The sequence below is a fragment of the Cebus imitator genome, unplaced genomic scaffold (assembly GCF_001604975.1).
Source record: "Cebus imitator isolate Cc_AM_T3 unplaced genomic scaffold, Cebus_imitator-1.0 Scaffold459, whole genome shotgun sequence".
Classification (NCBI taxonomy): Eukaryota; Metazoa; Chordata; class Mammalia; order Primates; family Cebidae; genus Cebus; species Cebus imitator.
The window spans coordinates 147,183-167,917 of record NW_016107774.1 but is presented as its reverse complement, the minus strand read 5'-3'; the positions used below and the strand labels follow the sequence as shown (position 1 = coordinate 167,917).

Here is a 20,735-nt window from a genome sequence, read left to right as displayed (position 1 = left end):
GTCTGTCATGCACCATGAGCCTGGCTGGGTATCAAGGACACAGTGGGGGAGTCCTGGACTATCTGGGAAGGAATTTGAGTGCCTCATTGTCACCATGTGACATCTCCCATCATGCCCAGAAATACTGGTGAGAAGCAAGGCTTCAGAATGCAGATGATGTGGAACAAGGCAATTTTCAGTAACAGAAAAGGGTGGTGTATAATTTAGCAATACTGTAGACCTTTGTATTAAAGGCCAATTTTCACTGAATTATATGATTCCTGGAAATGACCTGTGGAAATATGTTGGATTCATATGCAGATTGATGTAATGCACCATATACTCAAAGCTTCCCTTAGCATGTGTACGGTATAGCAACTTGCTATTTATCCTGCAGGATTTTATTAAATCAAGCAATTATTTCAAAGATAAATTTAAAACTTTTATAATTTTTATTGGGGGAAAACACAAAAGTGCTTGACATCTTAATTCTTAAAACAAAAGTTATAAAATACCATTTTTAACTCTAAAATATTTTTTCTTTAAATAACTATAATGTTTTTATGTTTTCTTGGTAACATTTTTTATTTCATTTTTTAAAATTCTAGTAAAAACTTGTAATTTGAAATCTATTCTCTTAACAAAATTTTAAGTATTCAATATACTATTGTTAACTACAGGCACAATATTGTACAGCAGACTATCTAGAATTTATCCATCTTGCATAACTAAAATTTTATACCCATTGAACAGCAACCCGCCCCCCACTTTCCCTCTCACCCCTGTCAACCACTATTATGCTATCTTTTTCTATAAGCTTGACCATATTAGATACCTCATATGAGTGGAATCCTGTAGTATTTGTTCTTCTGTGACTAGTTGATGTCACTGAGTATAAGCCTAAAATTCATATGGAACCACAAATGATTTCAAATAGCCAAGCAAACTTGAGAAAGAAGTGCAAAGCTGCAGGCATCATACTTCCTGATTTCAGAATATATTACAGAGCTATGGTAATTAAAACAGTATTGTAATAGCATAAAGGCAGACATATAGACCAAATGAATCAAATTGCAAGCCCATCCAAACTCACAGAATTGTAGACACTAAATATGTACAGTTTTTATGTCACTCATACCTCAATAAAGTGATTTTAACATAATAATAGAAAACTAAGAAATGATCCAACTCATATACAGTCAACTAATCTTGGATAAAGTGTTAAGGGCACACAATAAGGAGAAGACAGCCTCTTCAAACAATGATGATGGGAAAACTGATATCCACACAGAAAAGAATGACATTGGACCAATATCTTACACCACACACAACAATCAACTCAAAAGGATTAAAGACTTAAATGTCAGACCCAAACTGTAAAACTCCTAGAAGAAAACATGAGGGGAATTCTTCGTGACATTAATCTTGGCAATGCTTTCTTGGATATGACACCAAATGCACAGCAATGAAAGCAAAAATAGATGAGCAGGCCTACATGAAACTAAAAAGCGTCTGCTCTGCAAAGGAAACAATCAACAGAGTGAAAACACAACCTGCAGAATGGGAAAAAATATTTGCAAACCATATATTTGATAAGGGGTTAATATCCAAAATACATAAGGAACTCCTACAATTCAACAACAAGTAAATAAATAATAAATAAACAAACTTGATTTTTAAAATTGACAAAGGACTTGAATAGTCATTTCTCCAAAGAAGACATACAAATGGCAAACAGTCTTATGAAATGATACTCAGCATCACTAATTATTAAGGAAATGGAAATAAAAACCAAAATGAGATATCACTTTCACATCTCATTGTCACCACACTACAACTCTCATCATGCCCAATACTGGTAAGAAGCAAGGCATCAGAAGGCGACGTGGAACAAGGCAATTTTTAGTGATATGAAGGGTGGTGTATAAGTAAGCAATACTGTTAACTTTTGCAAAGACTCCAATAGATTAAACTTATCAACACTTATCTTGTCAAAAAAAAAGGATAAGTGTTAACAATAACATAAATGATATGTGTTAGCAAGAACATTAAGAAATTTGAATCTTTGTACAATGTTGATAGAAATGCAGACTAATGCAGCCACTATGAAAAACAATACAGAGGCTTCTTAAAATACTAAAAATATAATTATTATGTGATCCAGCAATCCCATTTCTGAATATATAACCAAAACATTTGAAATCAGAATCCCAAGAGAAATCTGTACTCCCTTGTATATTTCAGCATCATTCACAATAGCCAAAATATAGAAACAACCTACATGCCCATCAGTGAATGAGTGAATGGATAAAGAAAAATGTATCTCGTATGCCTGTAATCCCAGCACTCTGGGAGGCCAAGGTAGGTGATCACAAGGTCAAGAGATCAAGACCATCCTGGCCAAAATGGTGAAACCCTGTCTCTACTAAATATACAAAAAAAAAAAAATAGCTGGGTGTGGTGGTGCATGCCTGTAGTCCCAGCTGCTTGTGAGGCTGAGGCAGGAGAATCACTTGAATCCGAGAGGCGGAGGTTGCAGTGAGCCAAAATTGCATCACTGCACTACAGCCTGATGACAGGGTGAGACTCCATCAAATAAAAAAAAAAAAGAAAGAAAAACATATCTATATACACATACACACTGGAATCTTATTCTGCCTTAATAAAGAAGGAAATCCTGCCACATGTAACCACAGAGATGAACCTGAAAGACATTTTTTTCTGGTAGCTTTTGTCCTTCTCTAGGTAGTTGATCATAAGCATATAATATTCACAAATGTCAAACAGTGGCACCTCTTGTATTCAGCTCCTTCATCAGTGTACAGATGCTCTTGTGGCACAGTCCACGTGCAGGCAGACATGCTGCCGCAATGAGTGTTAGCAAAGCTTGGGGCCAGAGAGGACTGGGTTTCAGGTTAACATCTTCAAACCTTGGGGAGGTCATCTAGGCCCCCTGGGCTCAACTTTTCTATGTCTATGATCAGGGGATAATCATGATAAATGATAATAATTACTCTCAGAGCTGAATTATGACTTTTGTCGGCCCCAGGCGCCTTTGCCTTCGTGGGCCTCTTTCATCCATAAAACAAGTATTTAAAATTATATTTTTGCACCTGTTTGTAGAAAGGTGAATATAATTCAGACTGGATCATATTCCTTATTTTTTCCTGATGTTAACAGAAATCAGAACATTCCTTTGGTCCCAAAAACTACTGTATTCCCTAGTCACTGTGGGTACTGTGTCTACTGGCTACATCTATTGTGGCCACTCATTGTAGACAGAAGAAGATATAAGTCTATCTTCTCGCCTCATTTATTTTATTTTCTTTTTAATATATATATTTTTATTGTACTTTAGGTTCTGGGGTACATGGGCAGATCATGCAGGATTGTTACATAGGTACATACATGGCAATGTGGTTTGCTGCCTCCATCCCCCCATCACATATATTTGGCATTTCTCCCCATGTTATTCCTCCCCAACCTACCTACCTGCCACTGCCCCTCCCCTAGTCCCCCCCAACAGACCCCAGTGTGCGATACTCCCCTACGTGTGTCCATGGGTTTTCACCTCATTTATTGATTCAGCATTAGCTGAGCACGCACAATGTGTCAGAAACTAATGGGCACCGAGGGCTCTAGAAATGAAGATGCCCCACCAGGCTGGGGTGAAGAGTGCCATTTCCATTGCTGCATCACTAACCCCTGGCACAGTTCCTGAGACAGAGTTAATGCTTGATTAATGTTTGATGAGTGAATAAACCCATGGCAGTGTCTCTGCTCAAAGAGATGTCACCATCCAGAGAAAACATGATAACTATGCATGTCTGCACATATGTGACCCTACATCCTCATGAAAAGAATATGAGTGTGTTCACAATAATGAGTAAGTGCATATTCCAAGGAAGGGTAAAGTGCAAAGAACCCAATAGAAATGAGTATGAGAGAATAAAAAGAAGATCCTGCCAGTGAGAAATAAGATTTCTACCTGAGAGGCAGCTCTGTGCCTCAATTTCCCCCTCCCCTACCCACCCTGCGCTGCCAGACACTTCCCATCAGAGAAGAAGGGGCTGTCAGGGCACAAGGCTCGGTGTGGAAGGTGCCTTGTAAAGCTAAGCACATCCCACGCTTGTCCAGTGTGAGCATTACTCACTCTGAGGAAGGTACTGTTCTATGATTCTCTGCAATTCAACTTAAAGACAGCTTCAGCATGGCAACCTTGCACATTCTCTTAATGAGATACATTCATCTGTCTGGGAAGCCATCTTCTAAGTAAAACAAAGGAAGGGGGATTTCACTTTATTGTCCAGCATACTCATCTCAGAGAAAGGTGCTCCAGCAGAACATTCTCCCCACCGCAGGGCAGAACCTATGATCTTCACGGGTGAAGTTAGAAATATTAATCAAGTTAATGCTTGATCAATGTTTGATGACTGAATAAACCAATGGTGGTGTCTCTGCTCAAAGAGATGTCACCGTCCAGAGACAATATAATGACATGTTTAATGATAAGTATGCATGTCTGTGTCTTACATGGGTGACTCGGGTGAGTCAAGGAACTGGGAGGCCCAACGTGCATGCTGGAAACAGGTCTGTTGGGAAAGTCAAATGCCTGACACTCTATTTACAAGTGCTTTTGTTCTTCTGCATTCAGATGTTCTCAGATTCCATGGCATCCAACACTCATTTACTCAACAAAGGCTTCATGGGCATATGTCAAGCGCCCGGCATAGAAACACACCGTGCTCTGGTGGACCTTAGACTATACAGTCCCACTTCTGAATGTCTATTCAAAATATTTGAAATCAGGATCTCCAAGAAAAATCAGCACTCACATGTTCATTGCAGCATTGTTCACAAAAATCAAATTATGGAAACAACTTAAACATCCATCAGTGAATAAACTGATAAAGAAACACACACACACCCACATACACACTAGAATATTATTATTTCCTCCCAAAGAAGGACAGGAGATATCACAATCTTCTGCAGTTAACCATTCACTTGATGGTTAATGATGAAGATGAAGAGATGGCATTAGACTCACTGATTTAAAACTCCAGCTTGATCCCGGCTCCGCTGTGTGTCTGCAGTGACAGACTTAACCTCTCCCTGTCTCAGTATCCTCATTTGTAAAAGGAAATATAAAAGGGCCATCCTGAGAATTGAAGGAGTCCAGGCACATAAGTAGTTTACCAGCATATTGATGCAAAGTAGATGTTCAAATATGTGATTTGAAATCATCAGTAACACACTTTTTACACTCTTGTGACGTATGCAATTTTTAGTTATTCCTTTGTTTCATGTACAGCATGGCAAATGAATCACAGGATCCATTAAGGGATGGCACTGAGTTTTATTCATTGCCTTAGCCCCTGTAGCTCACAGATCCTAGCGCACTGTAGGGGCTAAATAAATGGCTGACAGATAAATAAATGAGCACATGTCCTAAAACCCCTGCCCAAGGTAACGGAGATCTGAAGACAAAGGAAGCTCCCTAAAGACTGTGTCTCCCTACTAGGCTGCCATTCCTCCCTTGGATGATGGAATCGCCCTCCTTATGTCAGTGAGAAGAAAAGGGGTGTGCAGGCTTCCTTGGGGGAGAACAGGTGCACCCGACTCTGAGTAACTGCATCCTTGATCATGTTTTTTTTGTGGGGGGAGATGGAGGCTCACTCTGTCATTCAGGCTGGAGTGAAGTGGCACAACCTTGGCTTACTGCAAACTTTGCCTCCTGGGTTCAAGTGATTCTCCTGCCTCAGCCTCCTGAGTAGCTGAGATTACAAGTGCCCGCCACCATGCCTGGCTAATTTTTCCATTTTTAGTAGAGACGGGGTTTCACCATATTGGCCAGGCTGGTCTTGAACTCCTGACCTTGTGATCCACCTGCCTCAGCCTCCCAAAGTGCTGGGACTACAGGTGTGAGCCACCGTGCTCAGTCTGGATCTTTGATCTTTAATGACAGTCTGCCAGAGGCTGAGTATTCATCAGTTGTGATGGCTATTTATGTGTCAATCTGGCCAGGTCACAAAACCCAGATATTTGGTCCAACATTATAGATGTTTCTGCAAGGGTATCTTTTAGAGGAAATTAACATTTAAATCATTAGACTCTGGGTAAAGCAGATAACTTTCCTTCGTATGGGTGGGTGGGTCCTGTTCAGTCAGTTGAAGACATTTTAGTAGAAAAAGACTGACTTTCCCCAAAGAAAAAGAAATTCTGCCAACAGACTGCATTCAGACTTGGTTGGAAACTCTTTCATTGGTCTCCAGCCTGCCAGCCTACCCTGTAGACTTTAGACTTGCCAACCTCCACAAGTTTGTGACCCAATTTCTTAAAATCTCTATGTGTGTGTATATATAAATATACACACATACACATTCACGCACATATACACCCTATTGGTTCTGTTTCTCTGGAGAAGCTAACCCGTAAAGCAAGTGCCAACTGACCCCAAATGGACCAGGCAGTGTCAGGGATAACACAGTAAAAGCAGCACAGAAAGGGCTAACAGAGGCCCCTGGGATGATCATGTGCAATTATCTCCCTATGACTTGAGAAACTGAGACCCGGAAAGGATAAGTGCCTGGCTCAAGGTCACACAGCAGGTTGGCACTGAGCAAAACCACGTGGAAGACTCTTCCCTCAATGTCCCACCACGGGGCCACATTGGAGCTGGAGTAACATTTGATTTAATTATGTGGACAAATGACAGAAAAATAATATCAGCAGGAGGTTTTATTGGGCATGTTTGTGTCAGGCTGTATGCTCAAGGCTTTTATAAGCTTATTTCATTTAATCTTCTCAGCAATCCTGTGAGCCAGGCATTAGTATCTCCTTTGACAGATAAGCCATGAGTCAAAGAGGGAAAATAATAATAATTTCGGATTCAGAGGGAACATAAGCACTTGCTCCACCAACTTTAAACGTGAAGGTCTAGATGTCAAAGGTGCAGCAGGAAAGAACAGAGGCCACGAGGGGAGGGGGGCTGAGGCTAATGAGGAAAGACATGGCCTATCACGGCAACCCTCACCTCCCTGTGATTTTTTTATGCCAATCAGCTCGTTTTGCTATGAAACTCAAGTTCTGCAAATGTCTCTGCAAGGAAAGGCTTATTTTGAAGGGAACACCTGTTCTCTAATCCTTCCAACTGATGCTGCAATCTGTGCAGATTCCAGTGTTATTTGTTAATGCGCTGGGCTTCTCAGGGATATGGTTACATAGCCTCCAGAGCAGGTGGAGGGAATGGATTTTATTCTTTGCTTGGCAGCACGTGCCTGGTGGGAAGGCACAGGGTGGGTGCACAGCACTGAATCTGCATAATTGGATGGGACCCAAATGGAAAATGCACAGGGAAAGAATCAAGTCCTGAAAATAACCCATTGAGCTAAACTCCATGAGCAAGTTCAAAGCTAAGCACTCACAAATAAACCATTTTATCTGACTCTGGTGAAAGACGGATGTCTGCTTTGACACACATCCCCGAAAATAACCAAGAAGGGAAATTAAAAGAAAATTCTATACTGTATCCTGTGCCTAAGGCTGTTTCTGTAATGTTTTTACACACATTAACTTCTGATATCCTCCCTAGAAGGTAGATGTGATTCCATTTCACAGTTAGGAAAACTAAATTTCCACAAGAGTGAATGAGTTCCCCCAAGTCACACAGCATTTATCATGGCAGGCATTTGAAACCAGAGTCTGCTCTCTACCACACTGTAATAGTCCCCAAGGCAGAGATTTGGCTGGACCATGCTCAGATGTGTCATCTGCAACAGAGTCCAGTGGGCTGAAATGGTCTCTGATGTGCTCCATTCCATCCCACCCCATACTAGGTCTAACATCCTGAGCGCTCTCCAGGGGCAGTCCTGCTGGGCACACACACGTCAGTGGGGAATGCCCCTCACCCCACAGCCGCCTCTCACTTGTTATTGGCTCCTGCTGTGTGAAGCAGTGAATGGTCTCTCTGGCCTCAGTGTCTTGCTTTCTCAGTGCCAGCTTTCTACACAAAAGTGATTTATGGACTTGTATCAATTGTTCATTCCCCACACATTTATTGGGCACTGTATATGCCAGGCATGGGGCTGGCCCTTGGGATAGGGAGCTGAATGAGGTGGTTTCTATTCCCAGCCACTCAGAGCCCAGTAGTGGAGAGACAGAAATGCCTAGAGACTTGGAGAGAAGGTATTTCTTTTTAGGAAATCAGAGAGTACTTTCACATTAGTGGTGGCAACTGAACAAGCTCTTGGAGGGTGTGCGGGGAATTGCATGTCAGAGTGCCTTTGGACAGAAACTCTCTCATAATCATTTTCATATGCTTCTGCAGCAGCCTCAGCAAAGGCTTCTGGCTTGGAAGATGTGTGTTGAAAGTGTTTTGAATTGATCTGTGATCATGGACATTTCCTAATGTCCCAGGCCACATTCCCTGGAAAACAGAGTTTGAGTGGAAGATTTTCAGGCAGTCAATCTCCTGAGGCTCTGAGGGCCAACCTTGGCTCTGCAGCTCTTCAGTGCGCACATGGGGTCTACTGAAACTCTGGGGCCCAGCCCATGTGGAGAGGTGAAGGAAGGAAGACTAGACAGAGGGAGAAGCTGAACTGTGATGTAGTCCCAGCAGAGGCTTCAGCCGACCACAGGGAGCTCTGCCTTAGGGATGGTTCTGTAGCAAAGGACTGGCAACAGGGACAGTCTAATCACATCTCATGCTATAGGGCTCACTGCTTTCTACTCGCTTTCTTACTCATTCAGTTCCTACCTGCTGGGCCCTGCGTCAGTGCTAAAGACGCCGGGTTCTGAGAAGCTCAGTGGTTGACTGAAGTCCTGCATCTACAGTCACTGGAGTTTACCCTCAAACTGGTTTTATTTGGCTCTAAAATCTGCTCCTTCCATGACATAGAATCCTAGTCTGGCTTCAGGTCCCTTAGCAGGGTCTTGGCAACTCTTTTCTTTGCTTCTCAGGACTATAAGAATATGTGACACAGCAGCTTGGACCAGACAAAGATATGCCTTGGGCAGCTGCTGCAGCCAGACCTCATGGCTGGGCCTCAGAGCTAGCAAAGATGACATCAGAGGAGAGCCAGCTGACGGCATTACCTAATATTCTGAATAGTCTGTGCACATAGCCTGATTGTATAGGAGGACAGAGAACCTCTTTTGGGGGGCTGACTGGGCATGAAGGGTTTATCACATTTATATTATGGGCTACATAGAAATTAGTAGTGATGGTTACTATTAGTGTGATGGTTACTTTTATGTGTCAACTTGATTGGGCCACAAGGTCCCCAGATGTTTGGTCAAACATTCTGGGCAAGCCTGTGAGGGTATGTCTGGATGAACTCGTCAGCTCAATAAAGCAGATAGCCCTCTCCAACATGAATGGGCCTCATCCAATCATTGAGGGCTGCAATAAGACAAAAAGGCTGAGTGAGAGAAAACTGTGTCTCTCTTATTTAATGTCTTTGATTTGGGGCATCAGTTTTCTCCTGCCTTTAGACTTAGATTTGGAATGGATCTTATACCACTAGCTTTCCTGGTTCTCAGGCCTTTAGCCTTGGACTGGAACTATACCATCTGCTCTCTTGGGTCTCCAGCTTGCTGACTGAATATCTGGGGGCTTCTCAGCCTCCAAAATCATGTGAGTCAACTGCTTATGATAAATCTCTTCGTGTGTGTGTGTGTGTGTGTGTGTGTGTGTGTGTGTGTGTGTGTGTATCCTATTGGCTGTATTGGTCCTGTTTCTCTGGAGAACCCTGAAAAATAAGGCTGGTTATTTGTGAGTAAGCTGCTAATAAATTCACAGCATATACTGGCTCACGAGAAATCTGCACAGAGTCATACCCTGTGTGGTTGAACCCCTGCACATCACAAGGAGTAAGGGATATTTCCTGGGATAAAAGAACAAGGGGAAGGACAGGATATGCGTATTACTGAGCAGCTAGTGAGCATTGAGTACTGGACTAGGAACTTCACATTTATTACAACATTGGGTACATATAACACTCCATGAGATTGTTAGCTATTGGGGAGCCCATTCTATAGGTGGGAAAACTGACGTTCAGAGAGGGCACAAATGAAAGTGAGAGCCAGGTTTTGAAACAAGGCATGGTTTTGATGCTCCGCTTTGAGTGTTATCACATAGTCTGAGTGGTACCCTCACAGCACAGCCTCCTGACCTCCAGAGAACCATATTCTTCCAAGGGACCACAAATAAGAAGTATCATATGAAGACCATATTCCCTGTATCTACACCAGGCTTGGCCTTAGAAATATGTTTGATAGAGGTTGTAGTGGTAAAAAGAAGGGGTGGGAAGATGGTGAAAGGAAGAGTCAAATAAGCAAAAATCTCTGAAGGGGATGTTTCAAAGCAGCATGAATCTCATAGAACATGCACTCTGCAAAGTGAAGTTTGAAAGTTTTGAAGCAACTGCCCCATGGAGACCTTACCTCTGAGGAAGTTGGCTTGCAGTATCCAGCTCCAAAGACCAAGTTTTCCAGAGAAATGATGGACTGTTCTTGTCCGGTGTCTGGGCCACCTTTACCAAGCCAGGAGCCTCTTCCTGGGCGAGTAAAACTAAACAAAAGAGAATTGAAAGGATGAAAAAGGAGGTAAAGAAAATGATGGTGCCATTAACTCAGCCCCTTTGAGGGGTATTCCTGGGAAGCCTTTGGGGTAAGTCAATTAGGAGTAGTTCATCCCTAGGGGGTGTTTGCATACGACATTTTTTGATGTCTTGACGATAAAGATGGTGCAACTGGCATGTAGGCTTGAAAGTCAAAGGTGATGCACATCCTAAAATGTGTGCAAGTAAATGCTCACCCTAAATGCCAACACACCAGTAAGAAACACTGAAGCAGAGCTCCAAGTTTATATCACTAGAGGGGAAAGTGGCATGGGCATGGAATTTTCAGGGACAACTCTCACCAGACAAGGTCTGAGTCCTGCCTCTACTCCTTCCACCCCTTCCTCCCTTTCTGGACCTCTTTTCTTTTCTTCTGTAGAAAAGCATAAAACATCTACTTCCATGATTTGCACAAGAGTCTAATATGATGTGAAAGATTGTCCTGAGACAGAAAGCACTTGCTATGTCAATGCTAATTGGGAAGACTGTAACCTGCCCAGCTCACAATGTGCAGTTCCTGCCCAGCTCTGTGATTCATTGTAAAGGTTAATGGACATATTGTTATGGCAATGATCAATTTTAGGATCAAAGGAGATTAGGAAAAGCTGTGTGATTATTCAGATTTATCATACATGAGTTTATAATCATCTTCCTCTATCGTTACCTATTTGATTTTCATCAATTGATATATCAGTAAAGTTTACTTATATTCATATTAATCTTTTTAGATCTATTCAATTTTCTAATGAATGTTTTGTCATATTGTGGATACTGTTTTCTTTCTTTGGTTCTTTTTTTTTGTTTTTTTGAGATGGAGTCTCGCTCTGTGGCCCAGGCTGGAGTAATGGTGTGATCTCGGCTCACTGCAACTTCTGCTTCCCGGGTTCAAGCAATTCTCCTGCCTCAGCCTCCCGAGTAACTGGGACTACTGGTGTGGGCCACTATGCTCAGCTAATTTTTGTATTTTTTTTTTAGTAGAGATGGGGTTTCACCATATTGGCGAGGCTGGTCTGGAATTCCTGACCTTGTAACCTGCCCCCCTCAGCCTCCCAAAATGCTGGGATTACAGGTGTGAGCCACCGTGCCCATCCATGGATACTATTTTCTAGGCATCTTTTAGCCCCTCAGTAAGAGTTAAAGTCTCTGATGGCAAAGAACATCTTTACAATATATAGCCCCAGGGGGCATCATCTTCACCATCTTCACTATGGGTACTCAAGAAATATTTGTGGAAGGACTTAATCTAAAAGACACAGATTCCTGCTTAAAACAGTGACAGGAAAATAAATTTGGCATTATATTTCTGTTTAATACATTTACTCAAATATTTATTAGGCCCATACCATATACCAGGCAGTGGGTTAGGTGCTAGAGTGGTAAGATTATTGAGGCACAGCCTTCACCTTAAAGACATTTGTCTAGAGAGCAACACAAATCAATAGATGTAATACAATGGAGGCAAACTCGGGCCAGTGTGTGCTGGAGAGCAATTTACATGACAAACGAGGTGAAAAGAATGTATCCAGAGATGATCCTTAGAGTATGTTCAAGCAGTGAGGAGGCAATACAGTCAGCCTCTCAGGGTTCAACTCCCTAAAGGCTGTGCGACCTGAAGCAAGTTTTTCATCTCCCTACCTCTGCTTCCCCCTGTCAGAAGGTTGGATAACAGACCCAGAGCTATTTGGTGGTTGTGGGGGTCCACCAGGGGATAAGCCAGGGACAGCATCCAATATAGCGTCTGGCAAGCCGCAAGGCTTTCATCAATGCTAGGAGTTATTATGTTCCTAGCGCCACACATATAATAAATAGAATCATTATTCTGATTTGTTTTGGATTGCAAGCTGAAGCAACTCCATAATTTAGCTAAAAGATAGATAGAAGGAACATTCCAGAAGAAAAGTAGAAAGTGTGTATGTAGATACTTCTGGCACATTCACTGGACAGACTGCAAATTAATAACTAAAATAACTTGTTATTTACTTAAGGGTGATCTTAATTAGCTTTTCTGATGAATCTGAATTTCTCAAGTGAAATCCAATTATATCCATTTGGGGGTTAAAAATTGGACTCTTTGCTTCATCTTGTTTTAGTAAAGGCTAAGGGGTTTTGGAAATTAAATGTTAATTTCACGCCTGTTTCATGATGATTGGACTTAACTGATGCTGCGAAAAACTGCCTTTCTATAAAAGCTAGTGCTTGCCCTATTTGACAGGTATTTCCCACAAGCTTAAAGGGTTCTTTTTGTTCCCAGCTGCTCTGATGCAACTGATAGAACTTCTTCCTGCAAAATCCAGAGGACAGAAGACAGTTCTATTTATACCCCCAACCCTGGAGAAGTTTAAGACCTTACTGTGAATTTCTATCTGTGTTTCACTCCAGCAAGATTGCTGGAGACAAACTTGCAAGAAACTCTTTCTGTCAGAAGTTTAAACATTTTACTAAGATTTCTAAGATAACCACATTTTCATTAGGGTAGTATCAGGGCCTCCATTATAAAAGGAGAATGAAACCTGCTGATATGGTTTTGCTGTGTCCCCACCCAAATTTCATCTTGAATTGTAGCTTTCATGATACACACATGTTGTGGGAGGTACCCAGTGGAAGGTAATTGAATCATGGGGGTGGTTACCACCATGCTGTTCTCCTGATATTGAATGAGTTCTCATGAGATCCGCTGGTTGTATAATGGGCTTTCCCCCATTTGTTCAGCATTCTCTTGCTGCCACCATGTAAATAAGAACATGTTTACTTCTCCTTCCACCATGATTGTAAGTTTCCTGAGGCCACCTCAGCCCTGCAGAACTGTGAGTCAATTAAACATCTGTTCTTTATTAATTACCCAGTCTTGCATATTTCTTCCTGGCAGCATAAGAATGGACTAATACAGTAAACTGGTACCAAATAGAGTAGAGCGCTGCTGTAAGGACACCCAAAAAACATGGAAGTGACTTTGGAACTGGATAACAGGCAGAGGTTAGAATAGTTTGGAGGGCTCAGAAGAAGACAGGAAAATGTGGGAAAGATTAGAACTTCCTAGAGAATTGGAGGGCTCAGAAGACAGGAAGATGTGGAAGAGTTTGAAACTTCCTAGAGACATGTCGAATGGCATTAACCAAATTGCTGATAGTGATATGGACAATGAAATCCAGGCTGAGGTGCTTCAGATGGAGATCAGAAACTACTTGGGAAGTGGAATAAAGGTAATTCTTGCTATGATTTAGCAAAGAGATTGGCAACATTTTGCCCCTGCCCTACAGATATGTGGAATTCTGAACTTGAGAGGAATGATTTAGGGTATCTGGTGGAAGAAATTTCCAAATGGCAAAGTGTTCAAGAGGAAGCAGAACATAAAAGTTTGGAAAGCTTGCAGCCTGATATGCAATAGAAAAGTAAAACCCATTTTCTGGAAAGAAATTCAAGTCTGCTGCAGAAATTTGCATAAGTGATGAAAGCCTCAAGGCTAATCACCAAGGAAATGAGGAAAATGTCTCCAGGGCATATCAGAGACCTTCATGGCAGCCCCTCCAATAACAGGCCCAGAGGTGCAGAAGGAAAAAATGGGTTTGTGGGCCTGGGCCCAAGACCCCCTTGTTGTGTGCAGCCTAGAGACTTGGTGCCCTGTGTCCCAGCTGCTCCAGCTGTGGCTAAAAGGGGTCAAGGTACAGCTGAGCATGCTGGTGCAAGCCTCAAGCCTTGGCATATTCCACTTGGTGTTGAGCCTGCAGGTGCACAGAAGAATTGAAGTTTGGGAATCTCTGCCTAGATTTCAAAGGATATACGGAAACTCCTGGATGTCCAGGCAGAAGTTTGTTGCAGGAGCAGAGCCTTCATGGAGAATATCTGCTAGAGCAGTGGCGAAGGGAAATGTAGGGTCAGAACCCCCACGCAGAGTCCCCATTGGGCTACTGCCTAATGGAATTATGAGAAAAGGGCCACCATATTCCAGTCCCCAGAATGGTAGATCCACCAATAGCTTGCTCTGTGCATCTGTAAAAAACACAATCAAAGCCAGCCCATGAAAGCAGCTGGTAGAGAGGCTGTACCCTGCAAAGTCAAGGGGCAGAGCTACCCAAGGCCATGGGTGCCCACCTCTTGTGTTAGCATGACCTGGATGTAAGACATGGAGTCAAAGGAGATTATTTTGGAGTTTTGAGATTTAGTTACTGGACTTGTAACCCCTTTGTTTTGGCCATCTTCTCCCATTTGGAATAGATGTATTTACCAAATGCCTGTACTCCCATGGTATCTAGGAAATAACTAACTTGCTTTTGATTTTGCAGGCTCATAGGCAGAAGGGACTTGCCTTGTCTCAGGTGAGGCTTTGGATTTGGACTTTTGGGTTAATGCTGGAATGAATTAAGACTTTGGGGGACTGTTGGAAAGGCATGATCATGTTTTGAATTTTGAGGACCTGTGATTTGGGAGGGGCCAGAAAAGGAATGATATGGTTTGGCTGTGTCTCCACCCAAAGCTAGTCTTGAATTGGGAGGGACCCAGTGGGAGGGCAGTTACCTCCATGCTGTTCTTGTGATAATGAGTGAGTGCCCAAAAGATAGGATGGTTTTATAAGGGGCTTTTCCCCCTTTTGCTCAGCATATCTCTTTGATGCTGCCATGTAAAGAAGGACATGTTTGCTTCCCCCTCCACCATGATTTAATATTTCCTGAGGCCTCCCCACCCCTGTGGAACTGTGAGTCAGTTAAACCACATTCCTTTATACATAACCCAGTCTCAGTTATTTCTTCATAGCAGAGTGAGACCAGACTAATACACCTGCTCTCTGCCTTTCCAGTTGGCATAAACACTTTGCATCACCAAACCAGCCTCCAGCCTGATGTAACTTCTAGTCTAACCAACTCACAGCTGTTTGGAGTCTTTACAAAACATGGATCTTACCAGGTAATTCTCCTGCTCAAAACCTTCAGTACCTCTTTTTTTATACAATAAACAAATTATCAATTCCTTAATGTGGCATTAATTACCGTATCAAATTATAACTCCAATTTACCATCCCAAATTCACTTTTCACTCTCACGATCTTATCCTCTCAGTGTAGCACAAAGGGTGTTTCTTCTGGAAAGGTTTCTCTCATGTCCCTGAAGCAGAATGACTTCTTTCCTAAGCTAAAGGTTACATACCATCCATTAAATGCTTATTAACTGCTACACGTGAGGCCTAGGTGAGTGCTTGGAATATGGAAGGTGCTAAATATTAATCAGCTGAATGAATGGCCAAGGGTTTTATATGTACAGTCTCATTTAATCCTTCTAAAAGCTTTCTGATATGTACTGAAACTGAAACTCACATGTTCAAGCTAACAGAGTTAACAACCAGGGGCTCAGATTTGCAACATGGGTCTGTCTAATCCTAAAAACCATCCCTTTAATTCCTACTCTACACTGGGTTCCCACACCCCTCGTTTAACAGGTATTGCTCCGAATTAGAGTTCACTGTCTGTGTGTGTTTCTGCCAGACTCCAAGACTCTAACGATGCCAGACTTGGTCTATTTATCTCAGACCTTCCAGACATGGCCTCTATAGAAGTGGCTAAAGCTTAGTGACACCCACGTTGAAGCAAGCATGTTTTCACCATGTGCAGCACGATATATTTCATCCCATTGCACCCCCTCATTATCCCTGTCATGTTAGTATTATATCTCATTTTTTAAAAATTTTGGCCGAGTGTGGTGGCTCACACCTGTAATCCTAGCACTTTGGGAGGCTGAGGCAGTTGAATAGCTTGATCTGAGGAGCTTGAGACCAGTTTGGGCAACATGGTGAAACCCCATCTCTACAAAATTACAAAAATTACCCGGGCATGGTGGCACCTGCCTGTAGTGCCAGCTACTTGAGGGGCTGAGGCAGGAAGATCACTTGAGCCCAGGTGGCAGAGGTTGCAGTAAGTTGAATTTATGTCACTATACTCCAGCCTGGGTGACACACAGAGTAAGACCCTGTCTAAAATAATAATAATAATAATGATAATAAATGAAAATTAGACTAATTCATTTACTTATATGTTGAAACCGACGCTAGAAAAATTAGGTGACTTATTGAAGGATCTCCAAAAAGTAAGTGGTAGGGCTAGAGAGTAAGATGGTCTTGACCCTAGCTGATGAAGAACAATTTGATCCCAGGGCCCTAGAACTCCTTGCAGGAAGCTCTGCCTTTCCTACCCCAGGCTGTCTATCACCATCTGTTGCCTCATCTTCGGCAGTGACAGCCTGCTAATCCTAGAACCTGACCTCGCTAGCTATACCTGGTGGAGGACAGACAGATCATCCCTTAATTCTGCCTTGAGGATGTGATTTGCTAAGCCTTGCAGTGTGTTAAAAGCTAGGGAATATCCTTTGGGAATATTCTTCACATGATAATAGTACTCTTTGCTGCTTTCTGGATTCTACGTCTCCTGTCACTTCCCAAGATCAGGTCTGCTGTCCTTTATTCCTATGACTGTGAATCTTGTAACATTTTCTACCAAACTCTACCACAACGGCATTTGTCATATTATAATTTCTTATATGCAAATGGGTCCACTTCTTTGGACTGTGAACCCATTGAGGAAAACATCTATTCCAAAGTATCTTTATATTCCATAGTAGGGTGTACTGCATATTCCCTTACACTTTTCCTAGAGCACAGCAGACCCCCCCGTAAATACCCACTGAATAAAAGAATAATGGAGCCAGGATAGGAACCCAGAAGATGTGTGTGGTCACTGGATCCCACCTCTAGGGGCAGCAGTTCCTGGTCATGCCGTATGGCTCAGAATGGGTAACTCATTTCCTACTCTCTGACCCCAGCAGAGATCAAGGGCTTCGGGACAGAAACAGCAAGTGTAGTGAAAATTCAAGTCTCCTGCATATGCACTAAAACTCTCAGCACTGAGAAGCCATTCATAAAAGGGAAATTAGGAAAGATCCCTATCAGAAACTCCATGATGCAACATTCTATGCATAAACATTGCACACAAGCAACTTTTGCCCATGTGTAATGTTTTGAAATGATATGATGCACCTATCTGTCCATGCTGGGAGTAAGTAGAAAGACAGGTGAGCACAGTACAATGTGCTAGCTCCTGTCAGTTCTATGCCTCCACGTAGGCCATTCATATAACCTCAGTGCTTTGCAGGATCTTGAACACATTCTGAAAAAATTCACTGAAGGAAAGAATCAAACCATATGAATGGGCTGGGCATGGAGGTTCATGCCCGTAATTCCACCACTTTGGGAGGCCAAGGAGGGTGGATCACCTGAGGTCAGGAGTTTAAGACCAGCCTGGCCAACATGGTGAAGCTCTGTCTGTATTTAAAAAATACAAAAATTAGCTGGGCATGGTGGCATGTGCCTGTAATCCCAGATACTCGGAAGGCTGAGACTGTTTGAGCCCAGGAACTGGAGGTTGCAATGAGCCAAGATGGCACCATTGCACTCCAGCCTGGGCAACACGGGCGAGACTCTGTCTCAAAAACAAGCAAACAAACAAAAAAACAAACAAAAAACCCATATGAATGGACTGTCTGCATTTGAACAAATAACCACTTGGGGGAGAAAAAGAAAACTAAGCTCCTACCATGTGCCTGGCACCATCTTCATTTGAGATTCACTGAAGTGTTGCATAGATGGGATACGCATTAGTGTTCCCGTTGTAGAGATGATTATGTGGCTCAGGAACATTAGGTGGTTTCTCAAAGAAGGCACAGTTAGAAAAATGCGAAGCCAGACTCCAAGTCTTCCTGGTATCAGCCATAGTTTGCAGGCTTTTGACTTCTGGATCCCACACCAGTCTCCCCGTGGGATCCCCCTCCTTCCTCTCTCCCATGTTCCTCAGTGAGGCTCAAAGCTTAAACCTACAGTCTTAGAGAAACTCCCTTGCCCGTGCTGATCTCAGCTGGAAAACTCCCTGCCCCTCCACCACACCTGAGATGGATGGAAGCTCCCACATATCAGGGCTGTCTCCAAACTTCATACCTGATCAAGGGCTGCTGCAGAGCCACCAGGGAAGCATGGATGGTCACTGAGATCACAGACAGGTGGAAATAGTCGAACATGACGGGGACCTGGTGGTGCAGACCATTCCGGGGGTGGAAGTGCAGGCCAAGTGTGCGGCTGCTGACCATCGGTGCCCCGGCCACATCCCTCAACCTAGAAGGCAAGCATGTGAGCGCATGTGAGAAATGGTGGGTTGCTCCTGCTGTCATCCAAGCAGATCTCTATTAAGCCTCTCCACGAGCCAAGCACCATGCATACATCATCTTCTTCAATCCTGCAAACGCTCTCTCTAGTAGAAATCATTTTTTCCATCATTGGCAGATGAGGAAACCAAAGCTCAAAAGTATCACTAGATATCACACAACTGCTACACAACAGACCTGGTGACATGCTCCACTGTCACGGACATCAAGCTCACCTGTCAGTGATGAATAAGAAGCCCAGGCTAGCTTTTCAAGACCCTCTTCAACACTAAAGCCTGCTTTTCCCACTTCTTTTCTCATTTTCCCCACAGACGTCCAGATGTCCAGTTCTCTCCTCATAATGCTGCACTGACTGTGTGAGCCTGTGTTTTCTAATAGATTCCTACCTCTTAAGGCCAGGGACTATGACTAATGCATCTTTACATTCCTAATACCTAGCCTAGTATCTGGCACATATTGAGAATATAAACACGTATGAAAATGAATAAGTGACTGACTGAACGAACAAAAGAATGAATGACCCCCAAAGCACAATGGTTAAATAGTCTGACTAGTTTCATCAAGGATTCCACAACGTCTGCTCCAGGATTTTATAACTGACATGTATCTGAGTCTAAGAGATGAAACCAACTGACACACAGGGCCCAACAGCACCTTTGGTGATAAAAAGAAGATTGCTTGTTACCTAAATTAAACCTGGAGCCATGTTAGCTCCCAGGAGGACCCAGCACTAATCTCAAACCCTGAGAACCAGTCATTTGGGCTGTGCAAATTTCTCTGAAGCAGATCACAAGGGAAACCTGGAAGGGGCATCTTTCAAGAGGACAGCAGTGAGGAAATACTTGTCCTCCATCCATAGATAAGGAAATTAAGCATAGAAAGGGTGGGATGAAGGGAGCAGCCTCTCCAGATGTAGCACCATGGGCTTTGCTTCCTTGAGACCCTTGTTGCTTGTGTGCAAATGAAGGCCAAGCGAAAGAGCCAGCTAAATCGCTGGAGCTCAGGCTGACTCCATAGATTGAATATAAATAACGGTCCCCTTGTGCCAGAAAGAAACCTCATGGGGAGAGGGTGAAGGGTCCACTCCATGAATCTCAGCAAGGTGTTAATATTTATATTCATTTTAATTCTGACTACAATTTATTGGGAGCTTATTATGAACTGAACATGGTGCTTTTCCCAATCATAGGAAATATTTACTGGCATTATTCTGTCTGTAGAAAAGGAAGTAAAGCCAACACGAGTTAATTAAAGCCACAAGGCAAAAATGTCATCTTGGACCAGGTCTTCCTGATTCAGAGCTGTTTCTGAGTTATTGCTCAATATTGCTTTGAATCCAGTCAGACACAGGTTCCTATGAATCGCAGATATATCCCTAGGGCTTGAACAGCAGGAGGTTAAATACACATCAGTGCAGCAAAGATGTCAAAAATGTTAACAAGAATTTAAGCCACATTAGTAAGAGTAAACAATTAAGAATGAAGAGGTGGTAGTTCTCCTGTGCTCTGAAATAGATATCTACAAAATGGAGATAAAACTTAGTTCCTGGTGGTGGTGCAGGGAGGTCTCCAACCTCTGAAGCAATGGTGATAAACTTCATTTCATTGATAGGAGAATGTCTGAGTTCTTACAAGGAAACTAAAGCAGACAAAAAAATTAAACAAACAAACAAAAAACCCACACAGAAAGAGCCCTGGTATTTAACCTGGAGATGACATAAACAAAGTTTCTTTTTTATTTTTTTGAGATGGAGTCTCACTCTGTTACACAGGCTGCCAGGCTGGAGTACAGTGGCACAATCTCTGCTCACTGCAACCTCTACCTCCTGGGTTCAAGCAATCCTCCCACCTCAGCCTCCCAAGTAGCTGGGTTTATAAGTGTGTGCCACCACGCCCGGCTAATTTTTGTATTTTTTAGTAGATACATGGTTTCACCATGT

The 20,735-nt window shown here is 42.7% G+C and overlaps 1 protein-coding gene across 1 annotated transcript in view; it reads right to left on the bottom strand.

Moving 5' to 3' along the window:
* FAM135B (family with sequence similarity 135 member B) overlaps positions 1 to 20,735 on the bottom strand; it is a 233,083-nt gene that overhangs the window by 96,728 nt on the left and 115,620 nt on the right. The window contains exons 5-6 of the mRNA XM_017512001.2: positions 18,573 to 18,746; positions 10,426 to 10,552 (exon numbers count right to left, since the gene is read on the bottom strand). Of these exons, the coding sequence (XP_017367490.1) occupies positions 10,426 to 10,552; positions 18,573 to 18,746 (301 nt within the window). The remainder of the gene's footprint in view (positions 1 to 10,425; positions 10,553 to 18,572; positions 18,747 to 20,735) is intronic.